General features: G+C 30.9%; 1 protein-coding gene across 4 annotated transcripts in view; it reads right to left on the bottom strand.

The window, feature by feature from the left end:
- LOC108917078 (afadin) overlaps positions 1-26,881 on the bottom strand; it is a 264,104-nt gene that overhangs the window by 153,160 nt on the left and 84,063 nt on the right. For all 4 annotated transcript variants that reach the window (XM_023454370.1, XM_023454367.1, XM_023454368.1 and 1 more), the window contains exons 3-6: positions 7,077-7,376; positions 5,326-5,485; positions 5,137-5,262; positions 623-871 (exon numbers count right to left, since the gene is read on the bottom strand). In XM_023454370.1, the coding sequence (XP_023310138.1) occupies positions 623-871; positions 5,137-5,262; positions 5,326-5,485; positions 7,077-7,376 (835 nt within the window). The remainder of the gene's footprint in view (positions 1-622; positions 872-5,136; positions 5,263-5,325; positions 5,486-7,076; positions 7,377-26,881) is intronic.

The following is a 26,881-nucleotide window of genomic DNA, read 5'->3' as shown; positions in this document are numbered from 1 at the left end:
ATTTGATGCTTTGTCATGTTTATTGCAAATAAATCGTTTATAACATAATAACTGCTTGCTTATTCTGGATTCATACCGAATTTTAGAGAAATTATATTGAGCGTACTTTTAGTCCGTTACTTCAAACATTTTAATATCCACGCGAAATGTTACTTTTGACCATATTTAGCAAAGAAAAATATTGACCGACATAAAAATATAAATATTAACGGAATTATTGAAATATTGAAAAAATCGTTCGATGGTCATCTTCGACATTTATTTATAGTCATCATCAGTTTGGTAATATTTAGTAACTCCTATTAACAAAAAAAAATAAACGTCTGTTTAGCGAAAATTATTCAGCACATTTTTAACAAACTTTTAGTTTTTCCCAATCTATTATTATTTGTCTTTTTACCGTGAAAACTAAAAATTCACCAATAAGGCAATAAATCAAGTAAAAGTAAAAGTCACTGAATAAATGTCTTCCAGATAAGAAACACGACCACGAAGTTTGCAGCTTTAACCTAATTATTTTTTGCTTCATATTGATCCAGCGGCTTCTAAACTTAGCCTATAACCGTGGATAGAAAATCACTTCCATCGCAAAAGAAATACGCAGAAAAATATAAGCACTTACCGGTATTCGGCGAAGTCATAAGTATGGATAAGGGACACTCATCGTCGTCCAAGACGTACTCGGTATCGGGACACCCAGGCTGTTGGGTGACCTGGACAAGGCACCATTGGGAAGGGTCCGTTTTGGTCAGTCCGTACTTGTCTAGCATCTCTCTGACCACGGCACCCGCACAGTCGCGGACGGACAGAAGGAGTGTCTTGTAAGGCACGTCTTTGCAAAGGGCTTCGCCGTATATTTTCAAGGTCCCGCCTGAAAAGAAAACACGCAACGCGAGCGTTAAATTGAGGATCAGTCGCTGAAGTGACATTCGTCAAAAGACATAATTCAATTAACATCAAAAACAATAACTTTGGCTACAAGTCTGCTGATTAGAAGGGAACAAATAACAGGACATTTAACTGTTGAGATTTTTCATCATAAATAGCTGTTAAGAATTTCTACAAGAGAAAAAGTAAGGTTATGTAGAATCATCTACCTACTGAAGTGACGTCAATACCACAGTCTCTTGAAGAAAGTCATAACAATATACATATATGTTTCATTCTTAAGGGTGTCTTGTTAATATTGAAACTGCTGATCATAAAGGAAGATGCGGTAATAATATATTTAAAAAAAAAATACAAGGTACTAATTACTTAATAGGTACTTTGTTACTGGAAAATATCAGATATACCTAGTTAAATTTCTATCAAGAGTAGTTACCTTAAGTAAAATTCTATACAGAGTATCCATAAAACGTTGTGCTATCTCGCTGATATGGGTAGTCCTTACAAAAATAATGTCACAAGCTTATAGCATTATTTTGAATTATTAGCTCTTGAATTGAAAATTGGAAAGTTATTTTTGATAGTAACTTTCTTGTTTCTCAATAATTTAAAATAATTTTTGAGTTAAAGTTATATAATTTGAAGATATTATTCGAAACGTATTTAATTTTCCGGTAGTGTGGGGGCTCAAAGGCAAAGCGCCCTCGGTAATCTTATCGGTAAATTTTCAAAATAGTATGCCTATACCCTATAAATAAACTGCCGAAACCACTCTGCACACAGACCATAAAGTAGCTACAAGTACATAAATTGAACAAATTAAAAATTACTACAAATGATTGCTTCCACCCAGAAACTATTCAAGTTTTATGAAAAACGAAAAAGTTGTAATGAAAAACCCGAGGAAAAATCGATTTTTTTTTTTAAAGATAAGAGCTATGTCTACAGGGTGAGACCGAAAAAAATGTATGTAAACTTTTAACGGTATTTTTGCGAGTCCCACTCAAATCCAACAGATTATCCACCATGTCGTGGACATCCTGTGTTGAATTTTACCTAAGGACGCGACTCCTGTCAGAAACTCAACCATATATGATATTTTACAACTACACAATAGCTACTAAAGAAATAGTAACTCGTCAAATGATTTAGATAATTATATATTACACAAGGTGCCCGTTTTTCGAACCGCATCTCGGTTATCCTAAGAGATACAAGGTCGAGGGAGTTAGTGCAAAGCTGCGGAGTTTGATTAACATGGATTTTTTTCTTACGATCATCTTATTGCAATTTTGCATTTTCGATTTCAACGCATGTTTCTAATTGCGATGGTATATCATATGACATGGTTTACTGTCTTGTTTTCGTCAAAATATCAAATTATCCAGTTTCAGTGCTTTAAAAACGAAATTCTGACAATTCAGTTAAATTTTTATTAACAATGTTAAAGTTCAGATAACTAAAAATGCAATTTTTACATGAAAGAAAGCCAGATATTCCTCAACTTAATTAATCAAGAGTTTGAAGCATATATCGCTCTATATGGATGTTTTTTTTTTCTCTGTAAAATTGTATTTTGACAAAAAAAAGCAAACCATGTCTAACACATCTAACATCTAAAATAGTGGTAAGAAAAACAAAATTTGCGCTACAGCTAATAAATGGCTCCATTATGGCTCTTGTTTTTGATATCCTTGATGGATGAATGTAAGGTATTATTGTAACATGTTATTAGGAGTTGAATTGTTTGTAAGACAAAAGAAGTTGAAATTATTACCACGTCTGCAATTCTGCAACTAAATAACTTAAAAGACATCTGTCAAGTAGATTGTCAACTACAACAAGCGAAATTTCTACAAAATACATCATCAAGTAATTTGAAATGAAATATTTTGTAATTTTTTTACACAAAATGATGGAGGTTGTCATTATATGCAAATATTTAGAAAAAAAATAAGAAACTTCCCCTTTTGTTATTTCAATTTGAAAGGGTATAAAGAAGAGTGAATTAATTACAAAACTATGTGAAGTTGCTGGTACAGTCTTTCCGATCTCAACTGACGACCACAGAGCTAGGCATTCGGTCGCTACGCATCAACTCGGAATTGAAATATTTGAAAAACTTGTTCCCATATTTATTTAGCCATACCCATATACAGGTCTGGTCGAACTAAATGTGGTGGTGGTTGAAATGTATACGCCCAGTTGAAGAATGCGCGCGCGAGCAAACGACGCACAAACACAGCCGCACTGGGCGACTGAAATATCAGTTGTTGACACATTGTCTAGCAGTGTAGTGCAGCAATGCGGAATTATTTTATTGTTGATTACTTTTGTTTAATAACTTTTCTAACTTAAATTAACAACCTTTCCTCATCCTTTTCTGGCAAGGATATGTTCATACCTTTCCGTTGGTTCTTGCCGAGCAGTAATATATTTTAATGAAAATGTAAATGTTTTTTGATATGTCATAACTAAAATTTACCATCAATAAAATTGTTAGACATAAATAATTAAAATATGTTGTTGGCCAAACGAACATATAACAGTTTTCTATACATTATATACAAATTATTATAATTTTTTACCTTTAGCAGAAAACTTTTTTAGGGACGCCTATGACTCTCCCTATTTTTTATTGCTAGGCGTTCTTATACATCTTCAACTGACTTCGGAAAGACTATGCCGTTTGAATTTTTCGTTGGGACACCGTGTAAACTAATATTATGCGCCGTGTTTTAAAAATTTGACAAATCATATTTTTTTAATACATTAACTGCAATGTCCACCCTGTACTCTACGAAATGCAAATTTCATGTTAATTAAGTTATTTTCCAAGGCATTTAAATAACGTTTAAAGCGATTAGTTACATAAATATTCCAGGAGTTCAATTATTGATCGAATTATTATGTTAATGTAAACATTAGCGACAGAAATATTACATAGTTATAGCGACATGATTGTCGAATAACTACCCTTGATAGTTACCTGCCACTCAAAAGGGGTTCTTTGTTTATTTATTTAGGGGACCCTAAATTAATTTGAAAGTGTATTTTAGAACGTTGTTTTTTATTCAATGCGATGTTTATTCCATTAGGACGTGTTCTAAAAATATTTCTGTACTATTTGATGATCACCGAAAGTTAAAATTATAGAAATAAATGAAAGTACACCTCCTATAGCTGTTCAATTACGGGATACATTCTCATATTCCAAAGTGGTTCGATATAATGGAATTCTTATCAATGCCAATTCTTCACAACCAACGCCAGTAAATATCAAACAAATGAATTAATTACATAATTCTAGAGTTGTGGGAAACTGTGAACTTTTATGCAATGATAATGAATGAAACATCAAAATTAACGAACCTGAAATTATTCATGTATATAAATATCTAGTAATTACTCAGAAGGATTTATCACATAAATTCACATAATTAAAGAACGGTCTGCATCCTCTTTATCTTGATTAACTCGCACAGACTTGTATTCCTAACGTTTAAGTGATATTTCTCACTTTCACCTCTCCACATCAATATTAATGTTAATTCTCTTATTTCCTAACGCAATGAAATACTTTTTTTTACTTAAGGTGGCCATATTCCTGGCCGAGAAATAGTGAAATTTCTGGCGTTTTTAGGTACTGAAATCTTTAAAAGTAAAACGTGTAGAACAAAAGTAAACACAAAAATAAAATCTTTGATGTTTTGTTTATTCATTGTTACCATTTAAATTTACCCAAATAAAATAATAACTAAAAAAAAAACGTTTGTAAAACATGCGTTTGCTGTTGTCCTAACCCCACATTTCAAGAATTATTTTCACGTACTTATAAATAAAAGTAAACAATTTTATATGTAGTACTAAGCAAGTAAATGTTATAAGAATATTTACATGTGGAATTAAATATAAAAAAGTTAGTATTTTCGTAGATTTCAGTACCTAAAACCTTGAGGGTTTGATCGTTTTTTGCACGTGTTTATTCGTTTTACTGCGGCGTCTTTGAAAATACTCAGGTGCATGACATAACATTCCTATTATTTCATAAGCTTTAGATTATTCAGTTATTAAATGTTTGAAATTATTTGTCTTTGCGGAAAACACTATTTAAAGAATATGGGGCCCTTAATTGAAAATTAAAGCGTATTACTGCATTAAAATTACACACCGATCTTTCACAGCACTGAGCGCTGTGTGAAAGAAGACACGGTGTATTATTATAGGAATACTTAATAAAAAACATACCAGTGTCGGGACCGCCGTCTTTAGACCTAAATTGTTGCAATTTCTTTTCCAGCTTTTGCTGCCGTCGTCTTCTCATAACTGCCTCCGGATTAGATATAGATCTCGTGAATGAAGTTTCTGGTAATTCTAAAATAAAACAAACAATGTTTATTAAAATATTACAAAGAAGTTTGGATGACAAAAACTCACCGTTATATAATTTTTCCGCCACCCCGTCCTTATCGTTAATATCACCGTTTTCGCTTTTCATTCTAGAGAGCTTTTCTTGTTTCTTCAACTGTTTTTTCTCTCGTTTCGATAATTTTCTTCTAAAACTAGCATTCGAGTCGATAGATCCTACTGATCCAACCTGAAGCAAAAGAGTATATCACGTAAACGCAAAAAGAAATACGTTTTTCCCGATTTAGAACGTTTTCACATTTTGTAAACGTTTTTTATATTTTGAATCTTCCATGACTTCAAAATTTTTTACATTTTGTAAGCGGTTGTCACATTTTATAAAAAAAAATTCACATTTTCAAATTTTCGTGTTTTCTAGAGTAGATTTAGTAAACGGTTTTTGAAACGTGTAAACGTTTTTTATATTCTCCAAATATGTGTTTACGTATTGCAAACGTTTCTTTACTTATTCAAGTTTTTGTAAACATTTTTGAGTTTTTGAAAACGGTTTGTCCCCTGTAAACGATTTTTTTACATTTTAAAAATGTGTTAACATTTTATAAACATTTTTACTACATTTCTTTATATCTACCCTACAATTTTTTTAACATTTCGTAATGGTTTAATTTTTTTAAAGTTGTAAACGTGTTTCTTACAGTTTCAAGCTATCAAAACATCTAAACATTTTTTTTCATTTTGAATCTCTCATGACATCAAAGCTATTTACATTTTGTATGCGGTCGTCACAAAGTGTTGACGTTTTCAAATTTTCATGCTTTCTAAACGTTGTCAAATTTTGTAAACGGTTTTTGAAATTTGTAAACGTTTTTTATACTTGGCAAATATTTTTTTATACATTGTACCCGTTTTTTTAGGTAATCAATTTTTTGTAAACCTTTTCACATTGTAAAATTTTTTAGTTTTTGTATCTTGTAAAAGATTTTTTACATTTTAAAAACGTGTTTACATTTTATAAACATTTTTTACATTTCTTTATATCTACGCTTGTATTTTTTTAACATTTCATAATGGTTTAATCTTTTTAAAGTTGTAAACGTATTTTTACATTTTGAATCTTTCAAAACTTCTAAACGTTTTTACATTTTGTAAACGTTTTTAATATTTTGAATCTTCCACGACTCCAAAGTTTTTTACATGTTGTAAGCAGTTGTAGCCATTTATAAAAAAAAATTACGTTTTTAAATTTTCGTGTTTCCTAAACGTTGTTAGATTTTGTAAACGGTTTTTGTATTTTCTAAACGTTTTTTATTTCGCAAATTACACTTTGTAAACGTTTTTTACTTGTTCAATTTTTTGTAAACATTTTTCACATTTTGATATTTTTGAATTTTTGTATCCTGTAAGAGATTTTTTACGTTTTAAAAACGTGTTTACATTTTATAAACTTTTTTCACATTTCTTTATATCGTCGCTTGTAATTTTTTTTGTTGAAAACCTAATTTTTACAGTTTGAAGCTTCTAAACGTTTTTACATGTTGAAACTGACTTTTACTTTTACTTACTTTTTTCAATTTTCACGTCATGTAAACGTTATATTTTGTATAGATATAAATTTTTAATTTTGGAAAACGTATTTTACATATCTTTTTACACTTTATATACAGTTTTAATGCATTATAAACATTGTTTACATTTTATTATCGTCTTTTACACTTTCTAAACGTTTTTTACATTATACAAAATATCTTACGTCGTGAAAATATTTTCCACGTCTGTCAACATTTTATACCTTTTGCAAATGTGTCCTTTTTTACACTTACCGTCTTATCGTCAATGTTCTTTAAAAGAAACCTGCCCTCCCTATCGTCCACGTGCCAGTTGAGCTGGACGAGGAGGGGTTTTTCGTCAGGGGCCATCTTTCGTTCTGGACAGCCCTCGTGGAGTTCGTAGAGCGCGTAGGAGGGTACGGAGAGCATCCTCATGTCCGGTCGGAACTTTTCCACCAGGGTGCCGATCACGTCCTCGACGGTGGCGTCGGACGCCACGCGGATGCACTTCGTGGCGACCTTCTGGCCGGAGTCTTGGAAATAGAAGCGCATGACGCCATGGAACTCCAAATCCTGAAAGAAGAAGACATGTTTTTGGTCTAGTATTTGTCAATTAAGATGTTTGAAATGAAATGCATACAAAAACATACCGGCATACCTGTAAAAGCGACCGACAATATATTTATTTCAGATTATTAGTTAACCCGGATTTTTGGTCAGTCTTATGGAATGAAAAAAAAACAACAATTTAAAACAATTTATTTATCGACGTTTCGCTGTTTTATTACATCTTCAGGACTCTACAGATAAATATTTTATTACAAAGGCAACAATTAAAATATACTAATTACATATTAATTTATTTTGCTATGCCTGGCCAATATTATTTTCCATTACAGTCTAAACAAGGTATACTATACAGTGTGTCCAAGAAAAAAATGGGATAGCATAGGATCTAGGAAACGGTAGAGATACGGTGTGGCTCAATTTAGAAAAAAGTTGTTAAATGTTTTTTTATATCAAACAATATACCGTTTAGAAAATTTTAAAATTCCGGGTGGTTCCGGAGTTTTCTGGAAAACCCGAAATTTTGAAAAATTGTTTTTCTGGCTTTATTTGAAAACGAATTTTAAAATAAATTGCGTATTTACAATGCCACTCCTTTAGCTCTATCCAATAGCGTCAACATTTTTGCAATCCGATGTTTCGTCTTCGAGGGGCCATCATCAGGTTCATTTTTTTAAATACACTGCTATTTTTATGACAAAATCTAGTCATTTTTAATTCTGAATTAGATGACATTACTATTGTAATCGCTTAAAAAGTTTTTAGCTTGTTTTAGTTATCATCTAAAAATTTTTCCTGAGTACGCCTCTGAACGTTTTCAAAATATCTATTGGAGGAGGTCATAACAGTATAAAAGACAATACAGCACAAATATCCAACAATTTTTTAACTACCTACTATTAGCAATACTAATTAGAAATAGAAATAATAAAACATTTCATAAATTCGTATTATTTTTTTATTAGGTACAACTTTTTTAAATTATTGATAAAAAAAATATTGGATATTATGTGCTATATTGAGTTTTATACTGTTATGACTTCCTCCAATAGATATTTTGAAAGCGTTCAGAGCCGTACTCAGGAAAAATTTTAAATGATAACTAATTGTAAAACAAGCTAAAAACCTTTTTAAATTAAATTTAAAACTAATATCATCTAATTCAGAATTAAAAATGACTAGATTTTGTCATAAAAATAACAGCGACGTATTTAAAAAAATGAACCAGATGATGGCCCCTCGAAGACGAACTGTCGGATTGCAAAAATGTTGACGCCATTGGATAGAGCTAAAGGAGTGGCATTGAAAATATGCAATTTATTTTAAAATTCGCTTTTAAATAAAGCCAGAAAAAAAATTAAACGATTGCAAAATTTCGTTTTCTTCCAGATATCTCCAGAACCACCGGGAACTTTAAAACTTTCTAAACGGCATATTGTTAGGTATAAAAAACCACAACTTTTTTAATAATTTGAGCCACCACGTATTTCTTACCGTTTCCTAGATCCTAATGCTATCCCATTCGTATCTTGGACACACTGTATACAAACATAAAATGTATTACTTTCAATCAAGTTCGAATGGAATTTTTTGTTTTAAAATGGTAATATTATTTTAATGTGTTTTCAATACTGAAAGTTATATGTATTTAATTATTACATTGTTCATATTTTTCCCGAAAAGCCATTAATATAAGAAATCTTAAAATATTTAATAATTTGTGATGTTAGGTCGTGTGTCTGAGTTATTTAAAAACAGTATTTTGCAAATAAATTCTATGGAATAATAACAATAATGTTTTAAACATTGACGATTTGTTTTTTCTTTCCATAAAATCCAGAGCAACTAACAATCTGAAATATTGTCTGCTGAATTCAGGAAATAATAAATATATATTTTAGTTTATATCTCTGAAAATAAAGAAGATGTAAGCACACCGAGATTTCAAGTTTCTCGTACCCGATTTATTATGACGTAATATTCGAAAAAAAAATTACTCCTGTTGGCGGAATTGGTTTAGCAAGCAATATTAGAAAACCCTGAAAAAAACGGGAATGTTTATTTGGTCAACTAAAAATTCTGGAAATGATCGCCTTACATTAATTTTACAAGAAATCTTAGGAACAGAAGAAAGAACGAATTTTATTTGGCAACTGAAAATTTAAAAAAATACATTCTACGCCAATTTGATGCCAGTAGATGTAGGGCATTGTAATTTCTTGTTGAGAATTTTCGTCCTTATCTCGAAAAGTAAACGAGATACGAGCAAATCGGGAATATTTTAGACATTTTCTTACCCGACATATTCCGAAACAATATATTCGTAATATTTTGTTTTTAATACATCCCAAAATTGTAATGCATCCTAGATACTTTTTACAGTTTTTATTTCCTCGGATATTTCTATTTCTATTTTGTTATACAAAACTCAAATTGATTTAAAGTCAAAAGTGAGTTTAAAAAGTCGCACATTTTATTTAAATCAATTTAAGTTTAAGAACGCAAAAAAGAGTTTTTCGTCATAGTGATTATCGTGTGGTCGTAAGAATTAACTACAGCCCGTACGAATTTATTGAGATAAAATTTCAAGGCACGCCGGCAAATCGTTACAGTAGTTCCGATAACAGAACTTATTTATTTTTATTATTTTTTATTTATTATTATTTATTTATATTTTATTATTATTTTCTTATTTTTTTCTTGAAATTCTGTTCATAGAACTTTTAATTACATTTTTACCGTTATAATTGACAATCTGTCTTTTTCTTGTGCCCATAATTCTTTTTCGGATTATTTTTTCACTGATTATGGCAGATGTGCTGGCGCATAACATTATTCATACACACCCACCAGGACGCCATATGAAAGAGTTCAACTGCAATGTCAACAGCTCCAATCATTCATAAATTGCTACTAATTCACCAGTAACTATTTAAGCAATAAAAGTTTTCATCTTCGCCGCAGCCTGGACAGAACCGGACTGCGCAGAATTAAAAAAACCTGGATAGGTTAAAATAAATCTACTTCTTCACTTTGACAGAATTTCAACGAATCTCACCAATTAAAACATAAAACACACCACAGAAATGAGAATTGAGTATCCATATTCGATATTCAGTATTAAACAAAAAAAATTGTAATAATTGCGGAATTCCTTTTCTTTTGTATAACGCATACAAAAACCATTATAGGGACATGTTACGGTACAATTTCTAAATAAGGTTAAACATTTGTTTAGATTACACACCAATAATAATTTCATAATAATATACATATTTACTTGGAAATTTATAGTGATATTTATAATAATACTTAATTCAGATACTGGTTCGTACATCTCGAAACTAATAACTATTTTATTGCATAAACCGCGTTTCCTAAGAAATCTTTAGTTGCGAGACCCATCAACTGTTTGAATAATGGATGAAATAATCATTCTAATTAAGGTCATGATTCAATGCGCAAAATAAACTCATATAAAATCCATCTAAGGCGATTGTATGTTAATGAAAAAGACTTAACACAAGACAAACATACCGACGAAGCTGTATGACTCAACCAATCTTCAAGTAAAATTAAGCTAAAAAACAGAGACTGAAATAATTTTCGGCCAAATATGAGAACAAGTTAAAAAAACTGCAGTGTATTTATTTCTTTTTCTACGGCAATTGCTTGCTTTGCAATAAGGGTCGCTTCTGCCATGTCTTCTTATGCTGCTAAGTTGGCAGTACCAACAACGACCAATAAAAGCGGCAGCGGCAGTTATATGTAAATCTGCAACACTGCAATTAATAGCAATGAAACGCCAATATAAATGAATTGAAAGTGAAACATCCAAAAATTGATCCATCTGGAATTACTCTAAAATTCTTAACAATTAACAAACTTAAAACTTGAATCAGGCTGTAGGGGAATTATTTGTGTCTTTATGTTATACAGGGTGTGAAAGAATGCGCTGCAATTTTGTTGTATTTCATTTTATGTCAAAGGTTTTCATAAGTACCCCGTATATAGGAGTTTTTGTGAAGTTATAGATCCATAGTATGTGCAACTTGCAAGTTTTTTGCTCTAAAGACAAGTATGACAATTGACACGATTTTATTGTTTATTTTAAGTTGAATTTAAACGTATGACAAAAATTTGAAATATGAATAATACAGGGTGTCCTACTGAGGTCGGCGAGGTACGATATTAGATAAAGTATAGGCCCTAGGGCTTCGGGAAGAAAAATTGATTAATAAATCAACCAAGAGAAATCGCTGGAAATAGTTTTCAATTCCGTAGCTCGGCCACCAGAGGGCGCAATTTACATACCAAAACATAAAGTTGAATTTTTCTCAGAACTGTATCGTATTCAAGTATATTAAATAGTACAAATATGGATAGCAGAATTCAATGCGCATAACTTTTGTTATTGACATTTCTCGACAGAAAGGGTGGGGGAAGCCCCTAATGTCTGATCAGAAAAATGCATTTTTCTAAGGATTGGCTCATCAAAAGCCCATAGTGTTATACCTCGTTGGAAAGGTATTTTCATGATTTATCTCGTGGTGAACGCGTCATGTCATTTACCTCAATTTGGAAACCTATATATGGCGTTATTTTAAAAGTATGCCGTTTTATGGATTTTTCTCAAAAATTTTAAATGCAATGCTATAATTTTCTTTGCGTAAATAAATTCAGCACAAAAAATTGATGAATATAGTATAAGTTTGAAATTTCTCGCCGACATTAGTGGGACACCCTGTATATAATTCAATAATAATTAACGATAAGTTCAACTTGTAACCAGAGATTTAAAATGTAAGGAAAAATTCAGCGCCGGAAAAAAAATGTAGTCGGAGTTGTAACCACTATGTCAGTATAAATGTTATTATAGGTACTTCTATCAAAAACTAATTATTTTAATAAAAAACATCATCATCATTTCCAATTTTAGAAAAAGCTGATAAAGAATTTTAATATGTGCAAGGTGATCAAGGATATCTTGCTCTGTAATCTAAAAGATTACGAAGCATCAAATATGTATTCAGATTCAGACATGAACTAATAATGTTTTCTTCTGATCTCGGTTTTTTAATTTTCTTTTATGTTGAAATTTGATTAAAAATATACCTTACATGTTATTTTTTTTTAATTATTATTATTTTCTTAGGTTGTACAAATGTGCTCGACTAAAATATATCTGAAAACATATTTTAATAAACACTTTTCAAGTGTCTGTTTATTTCAAGTTTCTTTAAATTTTCCAATTTTATTTTACTTCGGGAAATACGGAAAAATAATTTTTTCCCAATTTTTCCTGTTTTCTTTTCTGAACAATTGATGATACAACAACGGCTAAATTTCTAATAATATGTCCGACATTTTTGGACAAATTAAAGACATTACAAGAATACGAGCTACTTCATTCAAGCGGTTTATCAATTTATTTAGTGGCTCGTCCCCGTACACCCAGACTCCGAAAAATAAACGGTTAAATTACAAGCACGGCGGGCATTTTGTACGATTTTGTCGTAGGCTCCCCTCACAACCACAGTGACAGGTCAACGGGTCATAGGGGTCATTAAAGAGCCCGGCTGCTTCCTATGGTAATTAAATTATGTACTCGAAAATGGATATTAATTCGTTTCGAGAATCCAATTGGACTTCGCGGAACGTGTTTACGAGTATTTTTCAGCGCTGGAACCTTAATAGGTTTCATTAGGAGCCTTTATAAGGGTTTAATACTATTTAGCAACGATTATGGACCTTGAATTTGTACATTCCTGATTCCATTTGCGCAAGACTAATTATACTTGGGAATGTTACGTTGGTTTCGAGCTATGATAGATTTTTAATAGCCTTCTACGGTTATTTGCAGGTAAAAACTATTTTCACGGGAAATTTTCCTGCATTTCGTTCCATTCTCCAGTGGCGAAGAAGTATGTAATATTGTAATAGACCTTTTTTTAAATATTTTTCAATGGTTTTATTTTCAAGTGGGTGGGGAACAACAATTATCAAGACAAATGTAACTGTCAAAACAATTATTTGATATCTTCAATTTTTTTTCGAGTTATTAGGTATTCTATTTTTGTGACAAATAAATTTGACAACTTCTGTCGATTGGTGATATTAGTTTTTTTAGTAAAGTTCTCGGTAAGCAAACTTATATATTTCTTTATGAAAATCTAACTGGCTATCTATGGGTCTAGGTCCAATATCTCCGGAAAAATAGGGTGTCGGGAAAAGTCATACAAGGAATCTGAAGATTTTTCTTCTGCAAAATTATGTTTTTTTTTTAAATCGGCTTTTTAGTTTGCTTTTATTTGAAATTTGATAAAAAACAACTAAAAGTTGTTTCAAGTTTCTTTATTTCGAGTCTTCAATTTTTAATTTAATTTTCGATTATTTCAATTTTTTTCTGAAGTCTGAAAATTCCTTCCTTACAAAAAATAACTTTTAATTTAAAAAAAAGGCACATTTTTACAGCATTTATGGTGACTTATACACAGTGTTAGAAGTTTTACTGCCTTAATTTTAACAGACGATAGAATTCATCAAAATAAACAAAAAAACCTTATATGACATGGGTCCTAAACTCAACTATTTCCGAGAAAAAAATTAACAAAATCTCCAACTTGATGTACAAAAGTTCGATTAATTAAGGAATATTGACATAATCGCGTGCATAGAATACCATAAAACATAATGTTTATCACTTTTTTGAACTTCTTTATGCTTAATTCTAAAAAATAATTAGCGTTGTAGTAAATTTAAAATTCGATAAAATTCATATCGAGCAATGTGACAAGGGCGCGGCGGATAACACGAGGTACTAAGCTGTCCAGCACTACGCATTTCAGTTGGTATCTGAAATTGGACCGTGTCTGAATGTTTTTTGCGTACCACTATTTCCTTTTCTTGAAGTGTTTTCCAGCGAGTGCGCGAAAATTGTATTCGAAAGTGTCGTGCGTGCATCGAAAATGGTGATGGACATTTTGAGCATATGTTGTAGTTTGTTCTGTACTTTAAAAATTATTGAATTTTGCTTTTTGGTAAGTATCAAAATTATTTTTAATACGTATGATTATTTGGATGACGTGAATTTTTGGGTACTTTAATTACATATTTTTCAAATTCATAATTTGATTAAAAGTTCCTGTTTTAAGAGATTCATAATTACTAAAAACTCGAGCTAAAATTTAAGCACAACACTATCTTCGTCCTACAAAATCGATACATTTTATTTTATTTATTTAAAAACTGGAAAACAATTGTCTTGAAATTTAAACGTTTCACAATAATAGTTGTTTACATTTTTTTCGTAGGACACACGTGGTATGCACCAGCTGTGTAGCGTTAGGTTAAACGCTGTTGTCACATTGCGATGAAACTCCCCAATATTAATACTTGCTGTATTTTGAAAACTGTTAACCTTACGTCAACTATTTCTTCAAATAAAAATTTACGTTCTTCTCTGGTTGTTTAAAAAAAATAAACTTTTTGTTGAAGGCTTTAATTTTTATTAAATTATAATATTTACGCCAGAAGATGTTTAATGTAAACCAAGGCACTTGAGCTAGTGATTCAAAAGAAAAGTTAATTAAATTTGTGTAATATTACATCAACCATTGGCGGAGATACTCACACCATTGAATATTTTGAAATTCAATAAATGCATTTGATTCCAGTTCTATTTCAAAGAAAAAAGATGTCTTCGTTTTATTCGGAAAATGAGCAATATTCTAATTATTAATTTTTATATTTGAAATAAGCATACCAGTTTAATAAATAAACAGTAAATCTAAAATACTACTTTAACAGAAATAACCCAAACAAATCCCTAATGTTCCTAAATAATTTAGGAACTTTTAGTTATAAATACGATTTTAAATACAACTTCGTCATCAAAAAATTAAAATATTATAATTGGTGTAGAAACTTGAAACTTTCAAGAGATATTGCTCCTAAAAAATTACTCAAACAATCTTTTTTAACTGATGAAATGAGTAGTCTTAGAGTTACTGTCGATTTGTTCTGTTATTTGAAAATATAAGCTATTTAAAAACTAAAATATAATGACAATTACTCGAAAATAGTTCGTTTTCTAAATAAAACATCAATTACTATTTATGAAATTCATTAAAAGAGTGTATTGCTTATCGATTCTACAGTCGCCAAAAAGTGACTTACCGCCCTGTAAGTCGAAAACAAATGAATATAATATTTGACAGTCAAATTTGTCTTGAAAGTCGAAGTCAAGGTGTCATCAGTTTTTTTAATTTTAGTAGTATTTGGGATATTCTAAAATTAAACTACTAAAACAACTACTCTGCGGATTAATGCCCAGACCAGCAGCTGAATATCTAGTTATTCGTCGGCCGAACTCATCAGACATACAGTGTGGACCATTTTGGTGATACAGGTATTGGTATCTTGGAATACTATTGCTTTTCTATTATTTTTAATAAAGCATTCTAATATATCACATTTTTCTTCAACAGAATAACGCAAAGCGTAACTTTTTCATTCAACGCCATGACATTAATGATAAGCTTTTACAAAAATTTTAGACTATTCTATAAGTTTCGAAAAATTGTGCGGTGTTGCCAGATTTACTAAAAATATTAAAACATTGATTTTTGAGGTTGTTTTTGACATTTTTTCTTACTTAAAAAATGCTCTATTTGCTCAGCTTAATATACAGTAAAATTCCTAGAAAAAACTTGATGTGAAAAAGTGTTTTCAGATTTTAAAAATTCCATTAAATAAAAAAGTTATACAGACGATTTTCGAAAACGCCACATTTATCTTTTTCAAAATAACTTAAGAGCTAGGACCGGTCTGCAATAGCCATTAAGAGAACTGTCTAAAACTTTCCCCCTTTATAAACTATTTTCATATCTCTTATAGTTAATACATGCATCAAAACCAGGATTAACCAGGGGGCAAGGGGGGGGGGCTGTAGCCCCGGGCCCCACAGGCTCCGAGGGCCCCACATGCTATTGGAAAAATTAAAAAAAAACCAGACTAATGAACGGTAATAAAAATACTTAATGACAATTTCTAATGCTATTTTTTACCTGAACAAATCATTTTCATTAGAAATATAAAATTTAGTATTAAGAAAATAGCATACTAAATTAATTAATTTAAAAGGACATTTGCTTCCTCATAAAGGAAGTTTAAGAGGGCCCCTTCCCTTCAAGACCCAGGCCCCACCGAGGCTTAATCCGGCGCTGATTATAGCACAGAAGAGATATCCAACGAATGATCGGGCTATGTCTGTTGTTATAACTACAGACAAAGGGTGAGTATAAGTGAGATGTAACATTGTTACTACTACACTTTGAATTTGATTTACTCTGTACATGCTTCACTAATATATTGTGTTTATTTAGACCATCTTTTGTAAAAATCGGAAAGAACGCCTTTTTTTGTGCGCCATCAAAGATTACAAACACCTTTCAGAGTGCCGTAAACAAAAATTATCGCAAATTTCTCACAAGTAACGGTACTGATCCATCATCAACATAATTGCGCATTACATATGAACTTAATAACGATGATGATTCAGTGGTGGGAAGGTGGAAGGCAATAAACAACCTTCCCATCTCATGAATGTCGGTAGGCTGTAGCTGAAGTAAAATTCTAAGGACGGATGAGGTCAACGTCCCTGACGTACCTTGTCGGCCTATAGTAAGTAGTAACCTACTAGTGTAGTAGAGTTTACTATCAGCAATTTAACGGCCTTTAAAGTTCACCTTCTCTTTGATCCGGAGGGACCGACTTTCTTCTTTCACGAAGATGCTTTTTTTTGGTGGTGGAGGAAGATTTATCAATGGAAGGAGATTGGTTCGGTGATCGCGGTACGGTGTCTAGTCTAGGTGGATTTTAAAGACGAGTGATGTAAACAGATATTTACTGTTTTGTAAAATTTATTTAGGTTATATTTTGCAATTTTGTAAAGCGTAAAGCGTATTATCTGAACCATGTTCCAGCGAATAATAACAGCAAAATAGACTGACAAAGCCAAACTCGACGTTTTAAAACGTTTCTTCAATTTTCGGAAAATATAGACAAAAAAATTTTGTTTTGTTTTGTATGTAACGGGTTCGATTATCGAGAAAAGTTGAATAGAGAAACCCATCGTCCGATATCTTCATTCGTTTCACAGACACAGGGCGTTTTTCAATTGTAATATTTTTCTACGATATCCTATACCTTTTTGTTTTTTAAAATATTAGATTTGTGTAAATACAGGGTGATTAATTAATAATGGGACAGAGCTTATGGGCATGTTGCTGACCTCAAAATAGAGCGAGTAAGCCAAATATGCCTTATCCAAATGTTGCACCTTTTCGATCTACAGGGTGTTAAATTAGAAAAAAATATTTTCGATTTCTTTAAATATCTTGAGCATCTTTGAACGTATTGTCTTGAAAGTTTGTACACCTATGTTTTCTGAGGTGGTAATTATGGAAATGGTAACTATTTTGCAATCACATCTAGGACGCTCTAGTTGTAGTGTTCCGTCGGAGTAAATATATGTCAAACTTTTTTGTCCTTCAAAAATCTGAATTTCCAATAAGAAATTATTAAACTACGTTCAATTCTAAATAAAAAAGATATATCTGTTAAAAATCGATAAACTTAACCGTTTTCGAAATAAGAACGATTTACTATTTCTTTACAAAATTATTTGTTTGAACGTACGCCTTTAAAGAAGATGACTTAATTACGAATTAAAACAAACACAGTAACAACTGAAAATTTTATTATGCATAAGTCTAATTACAAAAGATTCTCAAAGTGGCGACCATTGTTTTCAATACATTTTTTTATTCTCTTGTTAAAATTTTGTCCGACACTGAATAGACTTCTTTGTTGGTCTCTGATAATGTTAACAGATTCTTGTACTTTTGCCCACAGATCTTCTCGAGTATGTATAACATCTTTATAAACTAAAGAATTAACGTTAACCCACAAATAAAAATCTAGGGGATTTAAATCAAGGCTACGCGCAGGCCAAGGCACTTCGCTGCCGCGACCAATTCAACGGTTTCGAAAACTTATATCAAGATATTCTCTTATTGGTCGGGAGTAATGTGCGGGAGCACCATCATGCATAAACCAAGAGGTTTGCCGTAAATTTAAGGGGATATTTTCAAGAACGAGTGGCAAGTCATTTGTTAAAAAATTTAAATAATTTTCCCCATTAAGTGGACGGGGTAACACAAATGGTCCCAAAATTTTATCGGAAAGCATTCCACACCAAATATGTATTGAGAATTCATGATGAAAATGTTGTTCTCGTGGCAAGTGAGGATTTTCCAGTTCCCAGGAATGGCCATTTCTCCAATTAAATACATCGCGCCGGGTAAATGTAGCTTGTCCGTAAACAATATTTTATTATAAAATGTAGGGTCAGCATTTTGTTGCCGACGAAGAAACTTTGCGAACCGAAATCTACCAGGAGGATCTTGTGGCATCAACTGTTGAACCAGACGAAAATAGTAAGGATACAATTTTTCTTTGTGGAGTATTCTGAAGACGGAAGGCTGACTTACACCAGTAACTGATGAAATTTGGCGTGTGCTTGTTTGCGTATTTTCGGCAATTCGCACTAAAACATCCTCTTCTTGCTCCACCGCTAATAATTTAGGCCTTCCAACGTCTCGTTTAGGGCGAAATAATCCCGTTTCTCCTAATCTGTCGTACAACGTTTTGAAAAGCTTGTGGTTACGTTGTCTGTTATTTGCATATAACTCCAAGTATCTCGCTGCTGCATGACGACCACAATAATTTTCTTGGGCATACACACATACCATGTTCCTCATTTCAACAAACGAATAATCATTATGACGCGGCATTTTAATGAAAAAAATCACAAACGAAGAACAACTAAACTGTCTAGTATTTGTAAGTTGCTTAGAATTGACATAAATAATACATGACATTTCATGACAGCGGCCTACTTCATTTAAGTCATCTTATTTAAAGGCGTACGTTCAAACAAATAATTTTGTAAAGAAATAGTAAATCGTTCTTATTTCGAAAACGGTTAAGTTTATCGATTTTTAACAGGTATATCTTTTTTATTTAGAATTGAACGTAGTTTAATAATTTCATATTGGAAATTCAGATTTTTGAAGGACAAAAAAGTTTGACATATATTCACTCCGACCGAACACTACAACTAGCGCATTCTAGATGTGATTGCAAAATAGTTACCATTTCCGTAATTACCACCTCAGAAAACATAGGTGTACAAACTTTCAAGATAATCCGTTCAAAGATGCTCAAGATATTTAAAAAAATCTAAAATATCTTTTCAACTTTAACACCCTGTAGATTGAAAAGGAGCAACAATCGGATAAGGCATATTTGGCTTAATCACTCTATTTTGAGGTCAGCAACATGCTCTTAAGCTCTGTCCCATTATTAAGGAATCACCCTGTATATTTTAGCGGCGTAAGTAATATTTTTCTGTAATTTCCGATTCATCATTTATAACACAAATCTATATTTTGTTAAATGAAGTACCCTATACATTTTCCGACATTTGAAACCTGCTTAAAATTTGCTTTTGAATGATGTATGTATACATTATATTTACACGTTTTTTTTCTGTTATTTAGTTGTTTCTTAACACAATTAAGTGTCCCATAAACGCAGGTATTTTTTTGATATATCAATGAAAGAAAAATAGTAGATAGATACACTGAATTGTATCAATAAATAATTGATTTACAAAAAAATAATTCTTGGTGCTTATATCTTGAACAGAAAGTATTATGCATATACACATTTTATAGTTTTTGGCATAGAATCCAGTGTAACCGTGATATTTTTCTTATAACTTCTGATTCTTCAGTAATGTAATAGCCCAAACTTATACATTTTTATAATGATAATTTTTATATACTTTTCGTTTCAAATAATATATGATACCTGATATACACAGTGAAAATAAATAAGGAAAAAATTCAGGCGGTGATTGTCGAAAAATAAGGTGGGTCTTTCATAAAAATAAAATAGAAAAAGCTACCCCTTTCGCACTTATTTATTTACACCCTGTATATGTAAAAAAAGTTTGATAAGTATAACTGTGTTGTACCATGAAAGTCGAATTGGAAAAAAAAATATTTTTGACATTCGTAAAAACGTTTAACAAATATTTTCTTATGGGTTTCTCAAAAATCAAGCCCTTGATATTTTAACTACATACTTTTATTATGTCATTGAGAAATAAGTGGATCTCTCAAAAGCATCGAAATTAACTCACCTTGAACGCAATTGTCATTAACAATAAATTATTGTTTGTACCTTATTGATAATAATTGACTTATATAGGGTGATTCCGAGGTAATGGGCCAAAATTCATGGGTAGATTCCTGAAGCAAAAATATTGTGATTTAGCCGAACTTTCCTTAGTCCAAAAGTTGATAGTTAAAGAGATACGGATACATATATCTCGAAAACGGTGCGAGATAGCTACTTTCATAAGGTATACCTCTTTTGTGTAAAAAAGTTGGTAAAATAAGAATTTGATACCAAAGATGAGATACCTTAAATTACAAAAAAAAATATGTAGTTTTCAACACATTCTATCTCCGGCAGCTGGCGCCCTCTATAAACTTCAACCAAAATGTGAACAGATTTCAATTCATCTACCCAAAATTTTGTGAGAATATTTGCATTTGTTAAGGAATAAATGAAAAAAAAACTGAAATGATATTTTACATTTAATACCTTGTTCTCTTTAACTATCAACTATTGAACTAAGGTAAGTTCGGCTAAATCACAATATTTTTGCATGGGGAATCTACCCATTACCTCGGGACCACCCTGTATTAACACAAGAGCATAACCTACAAATTTAAATAGGAAAGTTGTTCGACAATCGTTGATCTGATGTTTACTTGTAATATTTCGGACTGTTATCTTTGTCATCCACTTTAAAACATATATTAGTTATTTATCAGACTTATAGATATATTTTTTAGTAAGATTAATGAATCAATCACATCTACTTAATCTCAAATCTCGATGGGTGCTTTATTGGGATTAATATACGCATTTAATCTCGAACAATATGTAGGTGTACGTAAATGTTCAATGAAATATAGATATAATACTGATTGTTAATATTCCATTGTTGGGTGAAACTCATATTTAAAATTAACTTGGAAACATTAATCATTATTGCGATTGTCTATAACTTGCTTGACACACTATCGACAGCAGTGGCAAATAAATTTGAGACTATGTACTTCGTTTACCGACCAGAAACTTTACTCTGGTTAACGCACTTGATAATGGTTTGACGTTTGATCGTATCTATTGATGGTTCCGCCAAATTCCCAACACGGTCGTTATTGGCGGCGTACACTGTATTATTCTGAGGTGTGCTAAAATCAAATATCTCGACTTAAGAGTTGAAGTAGAAAAATGAACAAGGAGGCAAATGAAAGCTTAGGTAATGTAGATTTTGGGAAAATTATCATTGTAACGAATTTTTATGATCTGACCTTCAAATGATCTTCTCAAAGTCATCTGAAATTTTCATGAATTTTCTTGTTGCCAGCCAAAAAAAATTGTATAATTTGGTACGATAAATCCAAATCCGTCGTTAAAATTTGTCTATCATTTTTCTAATGGTTGGAACATGCTTCACAATTCACAAAGTCGGCCTTTTAACACAATTTTCAGCATTATAAACTGCGAAAATTGTTAATTATAATGTCATAGCTTGAAATAATAGTTTTTCAGAAAATATTTTTTTATAATAATAAAAAAAAATGTTTTTTAAATTTTCATACTTTTCCTATGAAATGCGTTTTATTATCATTTTCAAATTTTTTTTGTGATTTTTGAAAAGCTGTATCTTCATGAATAATGGTCGTATCGAAAAAAAAGGAAAGCATCTTGAAGCTTGAAGATTCTAGTTTTGAAATCTTGAGATGAAAATTTCCTGAATACATAGTTGTATTAAAATTATTTTTGAGCATCACTCGATGCAATCAAAAGAAATATTGCAAGGCAAATATTTTACAATTTTTTTTTTAAAACTGCCCATGGGCTCAGAAATTTTTTTCTGGCTTAATCAATGCCAGGGAAATTTAACCTGATTCCACAGCTTCAATTCGACTTTGTTGATTTTCTGTACGATTTTTTCTGATTGAGATATCCGCTATTGAATGAAGTCACCTCATTTTTTGATTTTTGTAAATTTGAATCAATTCTCTTTAAGGGCCTTTTGGTATGTTTGATAATTTTTTTATACTCACTATTGATTTGAGAAATTGCAAAAAATGACTTTTTCTGCTGTTTTGGAAAATCAACGACTACTTTGCAAATACATATTACGAAAAGATATCAATGTTTGTGGGTTTTTTTTCAGCTCAATACATGCTCTGTAAAATCGATCGGTCCAACCGTTTTCCTTTCTTCAATCGTCTAAGTTTTATAAAAAAAATTAAAGAAGCAGACTTACTGCTCCTTAAACATCAGTTAATGACGATTAAGGTAAAAAAAAAATTGCGTTATTTTCCCCACAATTTCGCGTTAAATACTCATCAAAAATAGAATAAAAAAAATCCAAATTTTGAAAAAAAATCAATTGAACAAAAATCAAAATTTTCAAAATTTTTTTGCGATATCTCATTTACAATTTCACATTGAATATTTCAAATGTCGAAAAAAAATTCACTTCTAAAATAAAAAAATAAAAAAATTTGATATTTTGAAAATTATACTGAATCATTTTCTGTTCAGTTTTGATGTGATTTTTTCTTCGCATGCCGTATTTCATCAAATTAAAATTAATTGCATTAATTTAAGTTGATACCCCTAAGTGAATCTTCATGCATTTTTTTACGCATGCATCGCTATACGATTTATTGCTCTTTTTTCAGTTTTCAAAGCTTTAAAAAACTGTTTTTTTTTTCAAAAGTACCATTTTTTCAATAAAAAAAATAATCTTAAATTGTATTAACAAATTTTTTTTCGACATTTGATACGTACCTATTCAATGTAAAATTGTGAAAAAAATTAGTTCTACACTTGACATGCATGCAAGTTTGTTCATTTTTCAAAACGACAAATATTTGCTTATACCAAATCAAGTAGTATTATATTATCATAACATTTAATAACGCGGAAATATTAAGTCCCATGTTTCAACTATGCCGCTGTAATCAACCGAAATCCAGGAACCCGTGAGAAAACACATAAATCCGAACTTTCTGGCACATCCGCTATCTAATGCAGGTTGATTACAACCGTGGCGAATTATTAGGTAGATTTTATTAAACAAGACACATTTCACAAATCCGCAATCACACGCCAGCTGCTTATAACCGTTCAACAAACCCATTAGTGTCCCCGATTTTTTATGGTTATTTTTGGAGACCCCGTTTTTTCGTAAAACGGCAACAACCGATGGAGCAGATGTACGACGGAATAGCAAGTGCATATTTAAAAGTCACCTGACACTACGCATAAAATTAGAGTTCTCAGAAGTGATATGACAAAATAGAATACAGATACGGTCGTTATTAATTAAATAAAATTAAAAGACGTCTAACATGTGTAGCTTAAATTTGTAAATACTATCAAATTTAGATTTTCCACAATTTTAAAATAACCTCCATTTTTTCCCCAAAAATACCGCAGTTTGTCAAATTAATTTTAATTACGATTTAAGTAAATCCAGTTTTGTTGAGAATGTTGACATTTGATTAGCTGTTTCTAGGGGATTTAGTTAAATCCAGTTTAAATTTTCGATAAGACATGGATCCTAAGTCACATATGATTCAAGATTTAAGCAAATCTTGCCCCTTTTCAATTCAAAGTTAAAAAAAGTTTAGAACTGTACCTTTCAATATTTTCCAAACTATTGTCCCGGTCAAATAGATTTGTTTTTTAGTATGAGAATATCTTTGTTGTCCTCTTCATATAAGCAATTTTGAGAAAAATGTGAAAACAGATTTATTTTGAGTGGAAATAGTAGACTAGTAAGAATAATTCCAATTAAATAATCCTTTAAATCGAAATTTTGGTCAACTTGTCTGAATTTTTGATATGAGTTAGTTTGAGGAATGTTATAACAATAAGTGACAGTAATTTTATGTTCAACCCCCGGCCAAGGGCGAAAAAAGATAAAACAAAGGAGTTTTTAACTCAAAACGGGTAAGGGCTAGAAACACAGTTTCGTATAAAAGTTGTAAAGCATACAATTCTACATAAAAATGGCCTCTTGACTTTTTCTTGTATTATTAAAATTAACAGAGTTAGGGAGGCTAGAAGTTAAGGGAAGATTTCAGAAATTTAAAAAAATCATAAGCAGAAAAATGAATGAATTTTATAATTTTTTTTCGATCTACTCTAAAAAATGTAACCTCTTTTTTCAGAGAAATAGATATATTTTTTAATTTTTAATAAGAAAGTTATAACAATTTCAAATTTGTTGTTCACCCCCCTAAACAGAGATTTTAACGAAAACCTCGAAACAGGTCACTTTAATTTTGTCAATTTGTTTACATAAATCATATTTTTAATTATTTTTGAGTAAATATGATCTTTTTATAAATGAAAAATATAGTTTTTCCGAAATAAAAAATGAGGGTAGCAACCCCCAAACGCGGAATCACTTGCGAAATATTTGTTTTTTATCATAAGTAATTTCCATTTTGTTTCATTTCAAAATATTGATTAGAACTCCAGAAATTTTGAAAAAACTGTTTTGGGGGGCGAACTTTGAGGGTGTATTTCACCCCGTAAATATGTTTTTCCGCCGATAAAAAAAATACTGTCCCTACATTTTTAGAGTAGATTGAAAAAAAAAATTACAAAATTAATTCGTTTTTCTGCTTGTTATGATTTTTTTAAATTTCTGAAATCTTCCCTTAACTTCTAGCCTCCCTAACTCTGTTAATTGTAATAGTATAAGAAAAAGTTAAGATGGCATTTTTATGTAGAATTGTATGCTTCACAACTTTTGTAAGAAACTTTTTTTCTAGCCCTTGCCCCTTTTGAGTTATCTTGAAAAACTCCTTTTTTCACCCTTGGTTATAACATACCTCAAACTAACTCATATCAAAAATTCAGGCAAGTTGACCAAAATTTCGATTTAATGGCTTATTTAATTGGACTATAAAAGTGAATTTGATATTCAGAAATTAAAAAACAATATAACAGTCGAAGAAGTCAGCGATCCCCAACGTTTTTTAACGTACAGAAAAAAATAAACGGCAGGAAATGTAAAATTTGTTATTTTGATTGTATATTTTGAAAGTTTGACGAATATTAAAATTACATAGAAAAGTGAACAGAATAAATGCATGTTCCTGTTTTACTTTTTGTAAAATTAAAGACAAATTCATTCATATCGTAAACCATATCTCGATTGTAGAACATGCATTTAAACATACTTGTCTTATCATAAGTGACCATTTTGTAAAACATAAAAGTTGTTAAACAAGTGATACGGTAAAGTGGCGACTAATGTAATCTTTTAAAGCTTTCTGTACTCTTACATACACACATACCGATAGTCTTAAGGAACGAATGTCTAGATAAGGGCTATTAACTCTAGAAAGCTCGGTAAAGTAAAGTACTCGTATTTATACCTAGGTGTTCTTCCCGAGTTCCTTTAAACAAAAAACTTGTACAAATATATTCTTGAAGGCAAATACAGTATATTTTAAAGTTGTAATAAGAGAAAATAAAGTAGGAATGATTTATTCAAGTATCCATCACTGTCGCTTTAGGGGAAAATAACTTGTCTCTGACAATTTTTTTGCTATAGGTTGGCATATAAAGTCGTAAAAAATAATTACAGACATTAGCAGTACATGCAAGTTACGTATACTTGACCTACATTTTTTAAAGATATATCATCAGCAAAGTTACACAAAGTAACAGTTTACACTGACATTTACTACAACGAAAAATTATTAGTTGAATTTCCATAAGTTTGTTTTCTTTTTAATTTATGACCATGTTTTTATAATAGGTGAGATTTTCTATGTACATTTTCGCCAATAAGTTACAATGGTTAGTTAGAAAAAATATTGCAAAGACAATTATTAATCAGATTCTACAAATGATGTGGTCAAAGGCTTTTCCAGTAATTCTACTTTCATGTGTTTGTGCACCGTCTTCCTCAGTAAGTAAATATATTTCATAATACTTTCGTTTAATTTGTTAAGTTTGTTAAATTTATAACATAGTTTATCTGTTTCAGTCTAGACATTAACAAAAAGACAATTGGAATCAGTGTGATCAGAGGTAAATTATTATTTTTAAACAGACGCAAAAATTTATGAATGTACAGGCTGGTCCATTTTCGATGGGAATTCAAGGTATTTCAGAAACTACTAGAGATATGATAAATCTGACACGACGTTCTCGAGCTCGATTTTCATGGCAAACTCGATTGTCAAATCAGAAATTTGCTATCTTCATTTGTTTCTGAGTTACAGGGTATTTCTCGTTATTGTGACGGATCGCATCTGTTA

This window comes from Anoplophora glabripennis, unplaced genomic scaffold (genome assembly GCF_000390285.2).
Source record: "Anoplophora glabripennis isolate ALB-LARVAE unplaced genomic scaffold, Agla_2.0 scaffold69, whole genome shotgun sequence".
Classification (NCBI taxonomy): domain Eukaryota; kingdom Metazoa; phylum Arthropoda; class Insecta; order Coleoptera; family Cerambycidae; genus Anoplophora; species Anoplophora glabripennis.
This window is presented reverse-complemented; position numbering and strand designations above follow the sequence as displayed.